This window comes from Orcinus orca, chromosome 14, assembly GCF_937001465.1.
Source record: "Orcinus orca chromosome 14, mOrcOrc1.1, whole genome shotgun sequence".
In the NCBI taxonomy this organism is placed as follows: domain Eukaryota; kingdom Metazoa; phylum Chordata; class Mammalia; order Artiodactyla; family Delphinidae; genus Orcinus; species Orcinus orca.
In genome coordinates this window covers 53,432,996-53,453,814 of record NC_064572.1, presented here as the reverse complement: position 1 = coordinate 53,453,814, position 20,819 = coordinate 53,432,996, and the positions used below count along the sequence as shown (strand labels likewise).

General features: G+C 38.3%; 1 protein-coding gene across 1 annotated transcript in view; it reads right to left on the bottom strand.

Annotated features, from left to right (window-relative positions):
* LOC101290327 (gastric triacylglycerol lipase) overlaps window positions 1–20,819 on the bottom strand; it is a 482,017-nt gene that overhangs the window by 5,472 nt on the left and 455,726 nt on the right. Inside the window, exons 7-11 of the mRNA XM_033404782.2 lie at window positions 7,915–8,023; window positions 7,589–7,706; window positions 6,855–7,053; window positions 5,647–5,756; window positions 1,390–1,526 (exon numbers count right to left, since the gene is read on the bottom strand). Of these exons, the coding sequence (XP_033260673.1) occupies window positions 1,390–1,526; window positions 5,647–5,756; window positions 6,855–7,053; window positions 7,589–7,706; window positions 7,915–8,016 (666 nt within the window). The 5' untranslated portion in view covers window positions 8,017–8,023. The remainder of the gene's footprint in view (window positions 1–1,389; window positions 1,527–5,646; window positions 5,757–6,854; window positions 7,054–7,588; window positions 7,707–7,914; window positions 8,024–20,819) is intronic.

Here is a 20,819-nt window from a genome sequence, read left to right as displayed (position 1 = left end):
ACCATATTTTCAGCAAAATCTTTAAGAAGACAAAGAGGCTTGGTAGTTTAAAAATTGAAAGGACACACCCTAATTGTTCTTAAAATAAGTAGACACTTTGTTATCCCCATTTTATTTAATTTATTGAAGTATAGTTGACTTACAATATTATGTTAGTTTCAGGTATACGACATAGAGACTCCATATTTTCAAAATTATACCCCATACAAAGTTATTATAAAGTATTAACTCTATTCCTTGTGCTATACATTATATCCATGTGACTTACTTATTTTTTAACTGGTAGTTTGTACCCTGTTATCCCCATTTTATACGTGAGAACAGAAGGCTAATGAATAGTCAGGATCTTGGTCTAGTGAGAACTGGATTACAGCTAGAATCTTGATCTGAGCCTCAAGCCTCTGACCTAAGGTCTAATGCTTTTTTAAAAACCTCTCTCTACATTGCCTGTCAGAAAATCTGAATATGAGTAAGAAACAAACAATTTCTGAATCAATGCAACCTGTAAACATACTCAGGGTCATCACACAATTTTACATTTTGAGTAAAAGCTTTACAAATGTAGTTGGTCTGTAGGTAAAATCTCTTAGATTTTAGGCATGCGTGTTAACTGAGTGAAAAAAAAAAAAAGAATAGCACTCAACCACAGAAGAAAATGGCATCATTAAATTTTGTAGCCTGAGGTAAACTGTTCTCCTAAAGGAGACTGTGTATGTGTGTGTATGTGTTAGTTTCGGTGGGTGGGAGAAGTCAGTGATTAAACACTGGAAAAAGGAAAGATTATTAATTCCCTACCATGTATGCCTCCATAATATTTACAGTTTATTGAAATCTATGCTACTGCCCTATGAAATCCCTATCTAAAGAGGAAGGAACTCTTAGGAAAAGGCTTGGAAAGCCAAGGATATATGATAAGTGGTCTCCGAGTCCTTGCCTCACTTCACCTTTGCTATCTTCCCCCTCTCTCTCCTTTTCCCTTTCCTTCCTTTTCTTTCCTATCCTTCTTCCCACTTTTCTTGGACCAGGTGGTTTAGGCTTCTCATTTGACTCTTTTGCTTTTATTTCCCTTTCCCTGGTCTTGGGGGGGAAATCACAGCCTTGAAGACCTGTGTGGGTGCTTAGTAAAGAAACATCCATGGAAGGAGCAAAAACTCTCCCAGGCATTGCTAATCCACACAAGGTAATCAAGAATAAAGAAATCGGTGGGGATCTCATAAACTCTAATGGGGATTCAACCATGGTCAGTGCTATTCAAGAAATAATATAAACATGTTAATTTCCATCCTTGAATATAAACATGATTGTCCACCAGGGGTTTGTTCTCTTTCCATCACTTTGAAATACACGAACAATTTAACATCTTAGACCCAGTTAAAGGGAATCACATACCTTGAAGAGGAAGGGAGGAATGAGTGCAAGTTTATTCAACAGACTTTTGGTATACTTCACTGTGGCAACTGGGGCTAATGCATAGAAGGCTTTGATTTTTTTAGCCAGCGTGGGATTTGTAGAAAAGGCGATAAAACCTGAAAAAGAACAACAAAAGGTGAAAGGTGTGTGTGTGCGTGTGTGCTTTACAATGTGACATTACTTTGGATTTACTACGGGTGCCATCTGGGACAACCTGAAATCGACAGAATGATCAGATTTTAGTATATTTGTTTTATTTTCATAGATTCTCTCTGGGAACATGAGGGTAGAACTTTTTGAAAGTATAATAAACTGTTTTATCTGATTTTAGAAAATAGGCCTACTTTAGAACAATCATGTGGTAACAAAAACGTTATATTACAACAGGTTTGGTTCAGTTTAAAATGATCTAATCTCATAACAATGAGATAATTAACATTTAATATGAGTAGGGTGTATACGTGGAAAGGTTAAAGCACAAATTTGAAATGTGTCCAAACAGAGTCTGAAACCTGGTTCTGTGATTTATTAGCTTTGTGACATTGGAAAAGTCACCTAAACTCTAAGAGCCTTAGTTTCCTCATCTAAAAATGCATGTAATAATGAATGCTTCCTTGGGTTGTTTAGGAAGTACTTGAGGTGAATCATGTAAAGTATTTACCAGGAACTAGTCACATGGTAAATGCTTGACAAATGAGAAGCCGAGATAATTCCAACATCTATATACAATAAACATTCTCAGCCCGTCTGCTTTTAATTGTTTTCAAGAACAGTAGCATATAAATAGACTTATCAACTTAAATTCTTTTTTTTTTTTTTTCTGCGGTATGTGGGCCTCTCACTGTTGTGGCCTCTCCTGTTGCGGATCACAGGCTCCAGACGCGCAGGCTTAACGGCCATGGCTCACGGGCCCAGCCGCTCCGCGGCATGTGGGATCTTCCCGGACCGGGGCACGAACCTGTGTCCCCTGCATCGGCAGGTGGACTCTCTACCACTGCGCCACCAGGGAAGCCCTCAACTTAAATTGTTTACAGTTGAATTACATAGGACAATCTCTCCCTACTGTTAATAATGACATATTGACAAGACTCAATAATGCCCTGAAACAAAATTTTTCTGACTTATACAATGGCCTCAGTTACATAATATCCAGCCTGATCCCAATGGAGGAAGAATGGTCTTTCCAAGAGCACTCTGTTTATTAAGGGATTCTTTCTCTGGTTGCCTAACTCTGCAGACATCAGCCAACAGATCACCCAGAGTAAGCAAGAATCACACGCAAGGAGCCTGAGTGGGTGTCCACGGGTCCACATAGTCAGGACAGGTGACTTCTCAGAATAAACTTAATCCCACTTTAGACACAATTCTATCAAGGATACTTATCTAACTTTCAAGTACACAGCAGATTGATTGGAAGATGTAAATTAGAAGGCAGAAAAAAATTTCCTAAAATTTATGAGTATGGTGACATAATGACAAACTATCCAGTGGTGAAAATGAAGAATGAAAAGAAGTTCAAATGAAAGAAAGGCAAAATTTAAATACTCAAGAGACTGGTAGGTTGGAGTTATTTTGTGTCAGGACAAGCAGTTCTATTGATATCAATAACTCCTAAGGAAATTGTGGCATTTCAGCTAAATGCAATCATTTTATAGCCCTATATCATTGAAAAAAAGTTAAGCTATGTTCAACATGTTCTATTTAAAAAAGCATGGGCATCGGTCATAAGTTGAGGTAGATTTCCATCCAAAAGGGTTAAATTTTGGATAGTTTGGGAAACTAAAGGAGTAAATTTTAGGAATCTAGAAGATTTCTCACTTTTTAACAAAGAATTTGAATCCGTGGTTAACCATGTGTTTTGTTGCTGTTCTTCATTGCCCTGATTTCTCTTCGAGTCCAAGGCATTTATTCAGCTGAAGCTGCAGGGAGACTTTTGATTTTGCATTTGCTCAAGAGAACCCAAGGTCCCTTCCTGGGCCATCCTGCATTGAATGACTGGTCAACAAATGGGTAAAGGACCAGCCAGCTAGTCCCACTGATGAAGACTCTGAAGAGCCATGTCATACAGAGCTGGCTGAGGACTTTTGGGGACTGCATCACTGCCCAACTTCTCCCTCTGCCTAGTCCTGCTTTTTTGCCCTTTCCTCTAAAAGTGCTTTTATTAAAAAAAAAAAAAAATAGCACAAATCCTCATCTCCTTGGGCCCATAACATATTACACAATGACAGAAACATTGGGAAGCTCTTCCTCACTGACCCTTTTTTCTGTCTAAAATTCTACCAGTGGGATCCATGCTTTACGATGAACAAGCAGTGGGAAGAGAACTTCCACAGGCTTCTACCAAGTATTTCATCCACTTTCCTGAATATGCCCATATATGGACATTCGGATTGTTTAGAATTGTAGTAGGAAGTAATGTCACTGGCTGACAGTGAGGATCAACATAAAAAATACACCATTATTTCTCCCATATAATCCCCTATTCCCCCTTCTGCTTTCATCCTTTCTCTTCCCTTTACAGTTTCTCTCATGGTCTCTTAAATTTCCTTGATTATGCTTTTGTCCCAACCATTCCACCAAAGTTGCTGTTAGAAAGGTTCCCTTATAGCTTCTAGGTTGCCAGAACCAAGGGTCAGTTCTCAGACTTCATTTCACACGATTGATCAAAGCCTCTTCCACAGTTGACTGCAGTATTTTCCTAATAATACTTTCTCTACTTGCCTTCCAGAACACTAGACATTCCTGGCTTCCCTTACACCACAGTCACCATTATTTTCCAGTTTAGTCACTTGATTCGTCCTCATCTTCCAAATCAATTGTGGCCCAGGCCTTAGGGCTTGGACCCCTCCTCTTTTCTGTCTGAGCTCAATTCTTTGCTTATTGCATCCTGTCTCATGTACTGATGATTCACATTTTGTATTTTCAGCCCAATCTTCCCTCCTAAACTCCAGATTTGTATCTACAGTTGACTGCTTGACGTTCCACTTGGATCTCCAATAGCACCTAACACTTGGGTCCAGAACTGAGCCCCTGCTCTCCCCACCACCTCAGCTGTTCTTACTGTCTCCCTCGTCTTCGCTAATGGCATCTCCATCATCCCAGTGCTCTGGCCATAAATCGTGGTGTCATCCTTGACTCCTCTTTCTCTTACACTCCATATCCATTACATAAGCAAATTCTGCTGGTCCCTCCCACCCCCCCACCCCCATATATAGAAAATACGTCTAGAACCTAACCAGGTATCTTTACCAGCCCCTCTTCTGGGTCACTATCATCTCTCCCCTGGGTTACAGGAAGAGTTCAGTGACTGCTTTCTCTGCTCCAGCCCTGTTTTCCTTCAACAACCGGAAGGATCCTGCTAACAAGTCAGATCATGTAACTCCTCTACTCAAAATTTCTATGGTTTCCTTTTCACTCAGAGAGAAAGCAAAAATCCCTACAACAGCCTCAAAAGCCCTGAAGAGTCGGCCCTCCTCACCACTCCCACCCAACTCATCTTTGTCTCTCTCAATCTGATTCATCCACACAATGAACAGCCCCATTGCTCTTCCTTGAATGTGCTGCGTGTGCTGTAGCATCAGATCTTTTGGGCTATCTGTTCCCTCCTCCTGAAATATCAGTCTTCCAGGTATGAGCTTGGCTCACTGACTTCCTTCACGTTTACTTAGAAAGTATTTGGTGGTGTTCCTGGTATAAAATTTCTGTGTACCCCTCTGATGCTCCCTAATCTGACCCCCTGATTTATTTTTCTCTTCATAGTATTATCATTATCTAGCATAGTACGTATTTTACTTTTTAATTTTTATTATTTTCTCTACCTTCTCCTGCTAGAGTATAAGTAGTAGGAAGACAGAGATTTTAAACTATTTCATTTTTGCTGTATTCTTAGGATACATTATAGGTGCCCCATAAATATGGTTGAATGAATGGAATAAACTGAGACCAGAGCCTGTGTGGTACAAAGTTTCAGAGCATTGGCTTGGGCGTCAGATTTCCTGACCTGGTATCTGAGCTACCCTATTTGTAATAACTGTGTTACCTTACACGAACTATTTATTTACCTGCTCTTTAGTTTCACTATATATACAGTAGGAATAATAATGGTCTTATATCACTGGGTTGCTGTAGACATTATATAATGAATGGAAAGCAATTAGCATGATGACCAGCATGTCTGCATAACCACTGGAAAGGGGTCTGTATGAACTAAACTACCTGCTAACTGCTGTTACCTACCAATGGTGGTGCCCTGGGAATGGCCAACATAGTGTAGCTTCTCCTGTCCAGTTTTACTTAAAATGAAGTTGATTGTGGATACAAGGTCATATTTAGCCATTTCATCAAAGCTGCAAGAAAAAAAGACAAAATAAAAATGAATACATTTCCTTGCTCTACTTTCTATAAGTCAACCTATTTAAGGTAAGGTTTCCTTTGAAAAATAGAAAACTAGATTCTCTAAGCATTGTTGCTTATAGACTGTTAGTGAGTGTCAGGGGCTCTTTGGGGTGGCTTCTCATAAACAGCTGACATCATTTCTGAAGCACAGCACATCATTTCTGAAGCACAGCTACAATTTAATCCAAACACAATAGTAGCTGTAGCTGGGGAATACTTCTACCCTTGAACCTGAATGTCAGATTTAATAATCATTTGTATGTTGTGTTCCACTGCCATGTAATATGAACAGAAAAATCAGCCAGAAAAACCCTTTGAAAACGAGAACAGGCTATGCCACTCCCCTGTTGAAAACTTTCCAGAAGCTTCTCATTACACTTAGAATGAGCTCCAAGGCCTTAACCAAGACCTATGCAGCCTGGCCTGATTTGACCCTTGTCAGCATCTCTAGTCTCCTCTCCTCTCACTCGCCCTCTTCCTCGCTACACTCGGGACACACAAGCTTCTTTCACTTCCTGGAACTTCTAAGAGCACCTTTGCACCTCATCGTCATCAGGCAAATTCTCTTTTCCACTTCCATTAGTAATTTCTAGGAATAAGGCACAAGAGGGCCAGTGAGAGGAAATCTTTGATAATCTCCCCATGGTGTCAGAATTTCATTATCTTCCCCACCCCCACTTGAATACTGATGATGACAGGTGCTGTTCATGAACCCCAACTGGGTTTAACCTTCTAGTAATCCTTGTGGATGTTCCTTCAGAATCTGCTGGGGGCAGCAAATTTCCTTGCTTCAGTCATTTCGCTCATTCCTTGTGGAAAAGCATATTTAGGGAATCCTGTAACAATGGTTACTGGGATCACAGACAGTTTGGAGGAAAGGCTACCCTTGGAATGAGGTGTAAGGAAGAATCCAAAAATGTATTAGAATGAAGATGACATCCTTCTCCTCCTATTTGGAGTGTAATTTGTTAAAATGAGGCTAGGCTGGAAGCAGTGAATACCCATGCTTTTTAACTCAATATTTATTTTCAATCGTCCCTTTTCTTTACCTGAAAGCCCAGAATTCAGCTGAGTCTGGTGAATAGTATAAATTTTTCCTGGCCCAGGTATTTCCTCTGCTGTTTCCCAGCCACACATCATATCCAGCATCCGCCAGGAGGAAGCCCAGGCTGTTGCTGGGTAGGTTGGAAATCCAATTTGTGGCCGATGCTAGGAAACCATGCTGCAGAAGCACAGCAGGTCTCTGACCTAAAGAAGATAATTGTTAAAATCTTTATAAACTCACTCCTTATTCTCAGATAAACATGAAGATAGAAACAGGCTTTTATATGAATAGAATTAAAAACGTTTGCTTGGTGAGGTGAATATTTCTGAATACGTGATCTTAATTGTGGTGACAGTTTCTCAGATGAAAAAACATGTCAAATTGTACACTTTAAATATGTGCAGTTGATTGTATGCCAATTAAACCTCAAAAACCTATTGAAAAAATTATATTCTAAGGAAATTCAGCATTATGTTAATTAAGTGGGTCTTCTATTCAGGGGCCCTGAGTTTCCACCCAGCACGACAAACTAAAATCATGGGCCAGTGTGCTTCACATCAGAGAAACCAATGTAAATCTGGTATCACTCAGACCCTCAGCTTAATCTCAGAGACCAAGGTGGTTCAGGTTTTTTTTTTAGTAACTTAATCTAGTGTTTTATGATTAGAATATTTTTGACTGGAATGTATTTGATTCAGGATTTGAGACACCCATTTTTTCCCCTCACACCAATCCTACCCAAATGATTAGCATCATTCTTCCCATGAGGAATCCGATAGAGCTGAAGGATGTAACCATCTGCAGTTATAACTTTATGCATTTCACTTCGGTAACCCCAGTAGGAAATCATCTGACTCTGAATGCAGAAAAGACAAAACATTTAGCTTCATGAGTATACTTGGCCACTTTGGATTCTTAAAATAAAATTTCTTATTGGTTGGGGTAACATGTACTTTGTAAAGAAATCTTTCAGACTTTATAATAAATCATAAAGGATTAATGAGAGCAATGGTGTCAATATCTTTGGAAGTGTTTTTTAAATATTAGTGATATGAATAACTTACAATATTCATGTTGGCTTCAGGGTTCACCGCTTTTTTTCCAAGGAAACAAAATGAATTTCCAGACATGTGGATGAAACACATTGTTACAAGTAGCCACCACATTTTCAACCTATTAGAGGAAAAAAGTTATTGCATGATGTTTGTGTTTAAGGAGAGCCTGAGAACAAGGACTCGCCGCAGAGGGATCAAGGTTGGCAGATGGCAGGAGAAGCTGTGTCCGAGGATCCAGTGCTTGGTATATGAGATCCAACAGGGTCTTGTCTTCAGAGAACTCACCACATCGTGAGGGGAGAGACAGATGTGTAAAGAATCCTGCAGTGGAGTACATCATGTGCTCAGATGAAGACCAAAGCCCAGAAAAGGGCATGTCCAGTCCAGGATCCCTCATCAAGGAAGGACTTTGATTTCTGTCTGGAACCTGTGGATTCCCGTGTGATCAAAACCACGGGAAGGACACTCTCAGGCCTGCCTGTCACAGGGAGAGGGCTGGGGAGCTGGGGCATGGGGCGGGTGGAGGGCAGGAGTCCAGCCCCACATTGTGCCCCATCATAATGGACTCAGCAGTGTAGTCCTGTCTGCTCACCTCCCCAGGATTGTCTGTCCTTCCAACCCATTTCTCAAACCAGGTTTCTAGCCTTAGTCATGAGTGTCTGCAAAATCTCTACCTGAGTTTCAAAATGTTGTACCTTCACTTTAATAATAATCTAAACAAATTGACAGGAGAATAAAAAAATTTGCATGTAGTAAATGTTACGATATAACATAAAGTCATGATATTGAGCTGCCTTGCTATTTGCTTCATAGATTTTCCATTTATTACCTTATTTGTCCTATTGTTCTCCTTGTTTCTCACCACTTTGTCAATTAGTAGGTTTTTATAATACTTCTGCTATTCTGGTACTCTATTCAGCTTTGTACATGATTCTATTTTCCCAAAGGACCTTTTATTTATCAACCTACCCTTGTAGCCTTGATGTCAGAGCTACCATTTACCATCTGTTTTGGTTTGAGTTGGTTTCCCCCTGACAACCCGAAAAATAGATATGTTCAGGTCCTCAGCTCAATACCTCCGAATGTCACTGCATTTAGAAATAGGGTTATTAAAGACATAATTTAAGTTAAGATGAGGAAATACAAGACTAGGGTGAACACTTAATCCAATATGAGTGGTCTCCTTTTAAGAAGATAGCCATGTGAAGACAGAGACACACTGAGAGAATACCGTGTGACAATAAAGGCAGAGATTGAAGCTATTCAGCTGCGAGCCAAGGGGCAAAAGAGTCTGCTGGACAACCGCCGGAAACCAGGAAGCAGCAATGAAGGATTCCTCCACATGTTCCGGAGGGAACATGGCCCTTCAGACACCTTGATTTTAGATTTATAGACTCCCCAAATGTAAGACAATAATTTTCTGTTATTTTAAGCCACCCAGTTGTGGTACTTTGTTCTGGCAGTCCTAGGAAACTGATACACCATCTGTCAGAAAAGGGAGAGAAAATTAATACCTGGAATGATCGTATTTTTTGAAACTGTGAATAAAACAGGGAAGTCTGTCTGTTTTGTACGTAAGAACTTCCTTTAATTCCCGCAGAATGGCAGACTAAATGTTACTCAGATGATGACAATACAGAGAAATTTTTATATTATTGCCTTAAAGTACCTGGATTCAGAGATGACCTAATAAATAACTCTTGTTCACTCGCTATACTACACATGATGCATACTACTTAATCAATGACCATTGCTCTGTTTTGAACTTCTAGGTGTCCTGATTCCTCTCAATTCCTACTGCAAAGATCTCCGTCAACTTTTCCCCTCTCCCTAATGGATACTTTTCCTAAGGGATGCCTGCACTAGCATAATCCTGCTCCCACCCTGACCTTGGAAATGCTCCACTGTATTCCATTTGCAACCTTGTAATGTTTTCAAAGTTTCAGACTTTTATTTTCCCCTACTCTCTATTTGAAGCCATCATATCCAAATGTGGCTGTAGTTTCCACAGCTGCAGTCTTCTGCTCTAAACTTGACATGTTTATTCGACAAGGAAAAGGTTAGCCTGAGGGATACATGAAGGAATGGCATGTTCTCTGCCTTCAAGAGACTTACAATGTAATGATAGTTCAGCAGTACCAACTCTTTATACTTGCTCTCTTACCTGTACTGTCCATGCATTTCTCATTCCCTTCTACTTCAGGTCTACTCAGGACCTATGTGCTTGCTCTTAAAATCCCATAGATAAACTGCTTTAGATATAGTCAAACAGAAGGATGACTAGGTACCAAAGCAGCTATACAGCACCCTGCTCAATCCTTGGCTCCATAAACATTTGCTGCTCAATAAATGAAAATTAATTATACTATTAGTAGTACTCCTGAAACCTAATAAGTCTCTTTGTTAGCCTCCTACTTTCTAACTAACAGCTAAAATTAAATTTAAATTGACTTACCCCACTATTCCTAACAGCCGCCTATGGCCCGTTATCTTTTATCAAAAATTAAAATAAAAATTGTTTCTCATTCACTATATGAACCTCAGCAAGGCTTATTAGGATTATTTGTTCCCTAAGAAACAAATTTGTGTATGTTGTTTTGACCAAGGTTGTAAAAAGCTCAATTCAAAGCTCTCAGGTTTTGACGGTAGAGGAAGACTAGGAGAGAAGGCAGGAAGGAAGGTAGGAGGTAGGGGTGAGAGGGGGAGAGTGAAGGAGAGTGATATTTATATAAGATACTAGGATTGGTGACTGTGAGGGACCTAATCTGGCCAAGTCTGCCAAACTGGCCTTTTTTCATAACTATAAACACCATAAACACTCCTTGAATGTTATTTGAATTACTAAAATAAATGATTTTTTCCAAAATACCCCACATACATTGTTAATAAATACTGAATAGTTAATAAATACTGAATATGTTTTCAAACTCCTTGCCACTTCCCATAGAGATCGTGAATAGAGTACCATTCTACCCATATTGGTTTGAGAAACAGTCAGGTTTGATTTCAAGTTAGAAACTGCATAGTGAGGAGGTAGAGCCCGTTGGTAATACAGCTTGTTCTTGTCATACATTCAGAGCATTGCTTGTTCTTTCTTTTTTTCAAATGTCCTGAAATCAATCACCAAAGGAGAAAAAGAGAGAAGAAACTTCCTAGAAAAAAAATTTTATATACATATAATCAAGGTTAAAAAATTCAATGGAAGATTATATTTTACCTAAGGTAGAAATAAAGTTCACAAAACATATCAATATATTAATTTTGAAGTATATTAAGTCAACTTTATAACACCAGAGAGTCATACTCACTGTCACCACACTGAATGCTTTCTTGAAGGTAAATGAAAAACTTAATTCTCTTCTTCCTTCTCTCTCTCACTAAATACCCATATATATATAGGCGTACATGTGTGTGTTTTGGGTGACCTTTCCTAAAAATGTGAAGTCACTGCATTTCCAGTGAACTCTCATATTTGCCAAATGGCAAGTCAAATATTGCATAAGCAGTAAATTCACAAGAGGATATGGTTCCAATATGTCCTTAGAGATTCATTCTTTTTGATTTGTCACCTCCTGAAACTGCCTCCAACATCCTCATTCTCTGAGTTTTCTTGATTCTGGCAGGAATCAATTTTTTCCCCATACTTGGGTAGGAGCGCTTGAACCCATAAAGAATCATATTTACCTTAAAACAGTCAGTATGACCCCCTGGTATACTTTTCAAAATTTGAGAGAAAAACAACTTTTATCAAAAGGTTTTGATGGTTGTTTTTGCCTAAATTATGAAATAACTAATACAAAGTATTGCACATGTGAAAAAATGAAGTTTTATTTATTTATTTATTGAAATATTGCTTTATTAAGAACACTTAATAGGAGGTCTACCACCTTAACCAAAATGTTATGTGTACAATACAGTAGAGGGGCAGCACTGGTATACTGGGATCCTCTCTAGTGTGTTCAAACTCGTATTTTTCTTTTCTCCAGTGGTGTGCTGGAATCTCCCTTCCAGATGGCTGGACTTCTATAAAGCCTTTCTCATCCACAGGTGTCGGACCACATCGGCATTCCCCAGGTTTTCCTAGTTGCAGCTATGAAGAGTTGGGACAGTTTCAATGGCTTCTGCTGGTTCCACAGCCCATACGGAGGTGTGTCTGCCTACCAGCTGCACAGGTGGGTTAGACTTTTCTTGGGTTGCTGGTAATATGGTACTGGATTCCACAACTCCCAAAGAGATTTTCTTGTTTGTGATGGATATTGATTTTTAGTTGTTAAAAAGGGGAACGAAAAGAAGGGACATTTTATATCACCTTGATGCTGATGTCACTTTAGTATTGTTAAAATGTCAACTTTTCTTAAATTTTTCTAGTTTTTTCTATGTTCAGTAGAATCCCAGTAAAAATTTTATCAAACTTTTTGGTAGAAATTGACAAGCTAATACTAAATATAAAAAACAAAGTACTAGAATATTCAAAGAAAATAAAAGAAAAAAACCAAGTCAGAGTATTTCTCTCTGATTTCAAGACTTAAGTTACTGTAAAGGTACTATAAGCAAGACAGTGTGGTAAACAAAGTATTTCTATAACCATACAATGGAATTCTACTCAGTAATAAAAATGAGTAAACTACTATTACATGCAACAACATGGATGAATCTCAAAATCATTCTATGGAGTGAATAAAAGAAACAGGCATCCAAATCATAAAAGAAGAAGTAAAACTTTCACTATTTGCAGATGACGTGATATTAAATATAGAAAACCCTAAAGACTCCATCAAAAAAATTAGAATAAACAAATTCAGTAAAGTTTCAGAATACAAAATCAATATACAAAAGTGTTACATTTCTATTCACTAAAAATGAACTGTCAGAAATGGAAATGAAAAAAAAAATCCCTCTTACAATAGCATTGAAAAGAAGAAAATACCTAGAAATAAAGGTAACCAAGGAGGTGAAAGACCTATACACTGAAAACTATAAGACATTAATGAAAGATATTGAAGAAGACACAAATATACATCAAGATATTCTGTGCTCATGATTGAAAGAATTAATATTGTTAAATTCTCAATATTACCCAAAGCAGTCTGTAGGATCAATGCAGTCTCTATCAAAATTCCAATGGCATTTTCCCCAGAAATAAACTATCCTAAAATTTGTATGAAAACATAAAAGACCACAAAGAGCCAAAGCAATCTTGAGAAAGAAGAACAAAGCAGGAGGCATCTCACGTTCTGATTTCTAACTATATTAAAAAGATATAGTAGTCATAACAGTATGGTATTGACATAAAACCAGACACATAGATCAGTGGAAGAGAATAGAGAGCCCAGAAACAAATGCACACATATATGCTCAATTAGTTCACAACAAAAGAGCTAAGAACATACAGTGGAAAAAAGAGAGTCTCTTCAATAAATGGTGTTGGAAAAACTGGATAGCCACATGCAAAAGAATGAGACTGGACCACTATATTATACCATGCACAAAAATTAACTCAAAATGGATTAAAGACTTTAATGTAAGATCTGAAACCATAAAACACCTAGAAGAAAAATAGGGAATAAGCCCCTTGACATCAATCTTGGCAATGATGTTTTTGTATTTAACACCAAAAGGGCAAGCAAAAAAAGCTAAAATAAACAAGCAGAACTACATCAAACTTAAAAGCGTCTGCACAGCAAAGGAAACCATTAACAGAATGAAGTCAATCTACCAAACGGGAGAAAATATTTGCAAATTATATCTCATAGAGAGTTAATATCCAAAATATATAAAGAACTCGCACAACTCAATAACAAGAAAACGGTTCTTGGCCAGAGGACCTGGATGGACATTTTCCCAAAGAAGACAAACAAATGACCAACAGGTACATGAAAAGGTGCTCAATATCACTAATCATCAGGTAAATGTAAATTATAACCCCAATGAGATATCAACTTATACCTTTTAGAATGGCTATTATCAAAAGACTAGAAATAACAAGTTTTGGCAAAGATGTGGAGAAAAGGGAACACTTATGCACCATTGGTGGGGATATAAATTGGTACAGCCAGTATGGAAAACAGTAAGGAGGTTTCTCAAAATATTAAAAACAGAAGTATTAATGATCCTGTAATTCTGCTTCTGGATATTCATCTAAAGAAAAGGAAAACAGGGCTTCCCTGGTGGCACAGTGGTTGAGAGTCCGCCTGCCAATGCAGGGGACACGGGTTCATGCCCTGGTCCGGGAAGATCCCACATGCCGTGGAGCGGCTAGGCCCATGAGCCATGGCCACTGAGCCTGCGCGTCCGGAGCCTGTGCTCTGCAACGGGAGAGGCCACAGCAGTGAGAGGCCCGCGTACCGCAAAAAAAAAAAAAAATAGCATCAGTTTAAGAAAAGTTCGTTTCGACTTCACAACTTATAGTTTAGTAATACCATGAGTTTTTTTTTTATCATTGCCGTCAAATCTGGAAAGCCCTCTGTCAAGGTTTTGTCATATGTGTGCTTCAAAATTTCAGGACAGTTCAAGTCACCCTAAATACTTAAGTACTCTCTAAACTGACTACATTTTTCCTAGAAGCCTTTCAAGACTGTTATAAATAATTTACCTACACAGAAATTACTGCAAACTACAAAAATATATTACCCTATATTTAGACTATATATATTCTCAGCTAAGTGTCCATAGGCAAATTCCAAAACTTCCATTGGCCATGCCAGCACTAGCAAACCAAAGGGGAACAGTGACAAAGAGGAAATGAGAGTGGAAACATCCAATGGTCCTCATCAATTGTGGTTACTATATATTGATTTTCAAATTTTGTAAAAATATATCACCTTGTGAGTCAGAGAGCCCTGGAAGGGACTTATGCAAGTGAGGGTTTTGAAGCTTAAGTTTTGTGACTTTCACAGTCACTCCAGGTTGGCTTGGAGAGGAGCAATCAGATTTCGAGAGGAGCAGGGGAAAAGGTGGATCTGAGAGAACTGAATGATCTGAAAGAAAATATGTAAATTTAAAATACATGCAATCTATTATAATGGACAAATGTTACCATCCTGGAATAAATTTATTACTCTGTATTGGCCTCCACCACCTTCCTTTGCCCAAACACTCAGGAGTGTGTGTGTGTGTGTGTGTGTGTGTGTGTGTGTGTGTGTGTGTGTGTATGTGTGTGTTTGTGGAGGTGGGGGGGCGCCTCAGGTGAACGTTGCATCCGTAAATTGAAAATAAAGAAACTCTGTTTTCTTTGTGCTTCTGAATATAATACGAATAAACGTAGGACATTGTTTTTAAAAAGACAAAAAAATACCTCTGTGTTATTCAATTTATATAAAATTATAGCAGTGAAAACTGATCTATGATGACTAAAATTAGATCAGTGTTTGGCTGCAGACAATTATAAAGGGATAAATTAGTAAGGAGCATGAGGAAACTTTTTGGGGCTGATGACAATGTTTGGTATCTTGATTAGGATATTAGTTTTCTGGATGTATACATGTAGTAAACTCATAAAACTGTGCCTTTTAAATATGTGTAAATTAATACATATAGCTGATTCACTTCGCTGTACAGCAGAAACTAACACAACATTGTAAAGCAGTTATACTCCAATAAAAAAAAGAGAAAAAAATGTATAAATTAATGTATTTCAATTATATTTCAAGGTAGACAGAATAAGGGAGAGGCCTTTTTTCAGAATGATCTTTGCACTCATTCCAAAGGTGTAATTCAAGCAGATGGGGTGGGTGTTATGAAGCTTGGACCTTGGTTTTATCTTTCTTTGGAATTCCTGGTCTTGATCTTGTTTTTCCTGAATCAGTGCCTATTGATACCATCTGACTTAACTGGCCCTAGCAGAGGCATCACTCACTTGGTTTTGAAGATTATGACCCCTCCCACTCTCTGAAGTTTATCTTAGCATAACTCCTAAACATCTATTATGGTGATCTTTCTAGACCTAGTTTACACATGACATATTTTCATATAATCTCCCAATATAAATAGACTACATTTTTCATGAAATCCATTGAACTTATTCATTCTTTTTTTTTTTTATTCATTCATTTTTAAAAGAATAAGCCTACGGAGAAAATATTTTACTGAGCCACAGATAGCAATATACCTATGAACTCTAAAGACATTATAGTTTGTATTGTGTGACTTGCAGATACATTATAATGGTAATTAATTTAAAGTTCTGTCAAGGAATAAATAACGTGAGAAAACTATTATTTTGGGAGAGAAGTTAACATATCATTTTTTCATTTATCCATATTCTTGTTTATAGAAGAGATGCTTAGCAGAAAGGTGAGGTGTGACATATATGTCCTTACAAAATGCTAGACCTGTGTAATCTGCACTACCTGGTATAGAACTCAGTATTGTGGCCTGATAGTGCTCAGTAGATGAAGATTAAGTTGCTTCTCAGATTTAAAAGTAGTATCTGGAGATTGTAGTTAACTTATCTCTGACCTAATATATCTATGGCTGTCTGATCCTATACTCAAGTTTACTCGGTGTACACAAGGTACTTTGCAGAAATGAATATTTTAATATTTCTGCCTAGTTAGTACTTTCTGAGCAAATAAATCTTCAACTTGAATTAAAGGACAAGCCTTGGAAGTTAAAAAGTGTTAGACCTAGAATGATTTGCTCCCATTCAAAGAGTAATAAATCTTATTTCCCTGGAATCAGTTGCTTTCATTCTGTGGTAGGGACTTTCCCTTTTCTCTTCCTGAGAAAATTTGTTCACATTCAAAGACGGATGAAACTCTGGGTCATGGAGCCAGCCATTTACATTCCAGTGGAGCAGTTTTCTTTCCCTCTCCCAGGAGGTGAGGTGGCAACTAAACAACTGTCCTATTACTATTTAAACTGCTGGATTCATAAGTCTAGGGTTCTTCTCCTATGGCACAAGAGAAATCCTTTGTGCCATGGGCCTAATCATAATACAGCTTCAGAAGGGGAACAGATTGAGGCATGAGGAACTGATGTGTTTATTGCTACAATAGTCTTGCTGATCCAGAAACTTTACGTTTACTTGTAGGATAAAATAAATGCATAAAGATATTAAAAACTTATCAGGATAGTTCCAATTAATATCTAGTCAGAAAACAAGTACACTAACAATCACTTCCATAGTTAAGTTCAATAGACGTACAATTTTCAGATTTCCAGAAAATGCCGACTAGGGAAAACATTGTAGTATGTGGGAACGACCTCACTGTATCTCAGTGAGATCACGTGCAATTTTTCTAAAGAAGCTATTGCCATACAAAATAAACAAATGGATTACCAGTAATATGAAGAGTCTTTGTACTGTGTAGATTTGGACAACAGTGTCTTTAGGAGCTAAAGGTTAGGATGCTCACAAACGCATGGAAATATCCGGGAGACTTTTACAACTGTTCAAACAACTACTGAATAGCTAATAAGAGTTCCTGCCAGTGCTGCCATCCATGGGGATGCATAATGCGTGAAGTGCATCCCGGAGCTGTTGAAAGAGGGAACCAGAGGTAGGGAAGAGTAAAATAGAAGGTGACATAGAAAATACAAAAGGTTGAAAGGTGACATAGAAAATACAAAAGGTTGAAAGGTGACATAGAAAATACAAAAGGTTGAAAGAAAATTTTCCAAGCACCTGTGGGGCAGGGTCTAGAAAAGTAAAATGAAATGTTCTCAACTGCTTTAGTTAAATAAAAAGTAGTTAATGACAATGCGATACAAGATAATATTGTCAGCTTATATAACATTTTGGCATATCTGATATGTTTTGACATGAATTCTTTGTTGGCAGAGGTGAAGTTACACAATCCCTTTGGGAAAAATGATACCTAACTGAATGTAAGAATAAAGATATAGTATGTATGCAATTCGAGTGTTTACATTTCATGGGACATAGTTACAAGTTAGACAAGACCTAATATTTGTGGCCCATCTTGGCTAAGTTTTTATCTTCCATGGACAGATGGTGTTGGGTAGTGGAGGGCAGAGTGGAAAAGGAGGCAAGTGTCTCAGAAAGCAAGGAGACTTAAGGTGGACCCCTGATGGCAATCTTCTCCAGGCCCAATTTCTTCAAACTGAGAAAAGGAAACATGTATAAACCAATGAGGAGATTCTGGATTTTTATACATGGGCTTAAAATCCTAGCTAGCCATGGGACCCCGAATCGCTCTCATGGCTACATAAGGTAGAATGGCCAACCAGCACCAAGTGATTTAAACCATTAGCTTGGATCTTGATGTTTTTGGTTTTTAAAGCTAGACCCTTGATGTTTGGCCTGATAGCTACACACGCTTGTCCGATCCATTACATTAACTTCACAAAAAGACAACACCACATTTGGGCTTGATTTAGCATTTTATGATTGAATTTTACTAGTTTTATAGCACAATTTCTATAGGAATAAGCTTTTCATTGTCCTAACATTTCATGATAAAGATATGATTGTGAGTTGGTGTATTTAAGTGAATTATACTGATATGATATTTTAACTTGATATATTTAAGATACATACTTTAAAATATGTAGGGAATGATTTGAAATGAATAAAGTTATATACATTTGAAAGTTTTTGCCTACAGCAGTGCTGGGGAAATTAGTTTTATGATGTGTAAAAGTCACTTTAATTCATTTCTTATTTCATTATACAAAAGTTTTTAAGTTTTTTTTTTTTTTTTTGGCTGCATCACAGATCTTAGTTCCCCAACCAGGGATCAAACCTGTGTCCCTTGCAGTGGAAGAGTGGAGACCTAACCACTGGAGCACCAGGGAATTCCACAAAGTTTTAAAGCTTTATTTACTCAGAGAAGAGAAGGAAGGGAGGAGAGCAAGGATAAGGAAATGAAGAAATTTTGAAATTTTCTTTGAAAAGAAAATGGAAGAAGAAGTTTCCAATTAATATTTTTCCTTCCAGATCTTTTGAGATATAATTCATATATAGCACTGTGTAAGTTTAAGGTGCACAGCATAATGATTTGACTTACATGCATCATGAAGTGGTTACCACAATAAATTTAGTGAACACCTATCAACTCCTACAGATTCAAAACAAAAGAAATAGAAAAACAAATGTGCCTTGTGATGAGAACTCTTAGGATTTAACTTCTTAATACTTTCCTGTATAACACAGAGCAGTATTAGTTATATTGATAATGTTTGGCATTACATTCCTAGTATTTATTTAGCTTATAACTGGATGCTTTTCCCTTTTGACTATTTTACATTGTTGGCGCTTACTCAAGCAGTGCCCCAGAAGCAGCCCAGACTTCTGATGGCAGCAGGGTGCCAGATTTTCCATGACTGCCTTGCTGTAAAGCCCCAGCCCAAGCAACATGGGCACGCTCACTCCACTCCACAGCGCAGCACTAGATCTGGGGCAGTTCTGACTAGGGAAATGATGTGCTCGTGGGCTGCATCTGAGCAGAACCACAGACACCTACACAGGCAGATCATCAGACCTCTGTAAGCACACACACTCCAATTGCTTCAGCACTCTTCTCCTTTGGGGCAAAGGTCCCAGTACAGGGAGAAGAAAAAACACACACTTAAAGGGGACAAAACCAGCTCAAGCCCAACCCTCAGCAACTTGAGAGTAGACCCTGTCCCCGATAGGGCAGTGACAGCCACTGAGCAGAGAGGAAGTCCTGCTTCATTCTCTACACAGCCTTTAGCTTCTCTATCACCAGCCACACACGGTACCAGGGTGATAACTGCCAGCACTTCCTGAGGAAAGATATGACTGGTGTCCACATCAAATCTAGCTCTCCCACCAAAGGCATTGGGCACATGCAGTCTGCATATAGGTACTCCCACATAAGAACACTCCCTCAAGACCACAGTAGGTAACTGTTCCCACAAAATTCATAGAGACAGAGAAAGTAAGGTAAATGAAAAGGCAGAGGAAATATTCACAATTGAAAGGGCAAAGAAAACCCCTGAAAAAATAATGAAACACCAATAAACAATTTACAAGATAAAGAATTATCTTGTGGTAACAAAAATGCTAACCGAATTAGGGAAGAGAATTGATCTAAACACAGATCTTTTTTTTTTTTTTTTTTTTTTTTGTGTGTGTGTGTGGTACGCGGGCTTCTCACTGCTGTGGCCTCTCCCGTTGCGGAGCACAGGCTCCGGACGCGCAGGCCCAGCGGCCATGGCTCACGGGCCCAGCCGCTCCGCGGCACGCGGGATCCCCCCGGACCGGGGCACGAACCCCTGTCCCCTGCATCCGCAGGCGGACTCCCAACCACTGCGCCACCAGGGAAGCCCCACAGATCATTTTAACAAGGAACTAGACAGTATTAAAAAGACCCAATCAAAAATAGATGATTCAATATCTGAAATAAGAAACACTATAGAAGCAATGAATAGCAGACTAAATGAAACAGAACACATAAGTGATCTGGAAGATAGAATAATGGAAATCACCCAATCAGAATGGCAGACAGAAAGACAAATGAAAAAAAAAATGAAAGCAACATATGATATCTCTGGGATAACATTAAATATGCCAACTTTCACACTTACAGGGGTTCCAGAAGAAGAGAAAGAAAAGAGTATCGAAAGTATATTTGAAGACATTATGGTTGAAAACTTTCCAATCTTAAAGAAGGAAACAGATATCTAGGTCCAGGAAGCACAGAGTCTTAACAGACACACACCAAGACATATCATAGTTAAAATGGCAAAAGTTAAAGACAGAATTCTAAAGGCACCAAGAGAAAAGCAAAGAGTCATATACAAGGGAACTCCTGTAAGGTTATCAGCTGATTTCTCTGTAGCCTCAGCAAATTTAAGGGGATTGAAATTATATCCAGCATTTTTTCCTATCACAATGGTATCAAACTAGAAATCCATTACAAAAAGAAAAATGGGAAAAGAAGAAACACATGGAGACTAAATATGCTACCAAAAAAACCCACAATGGG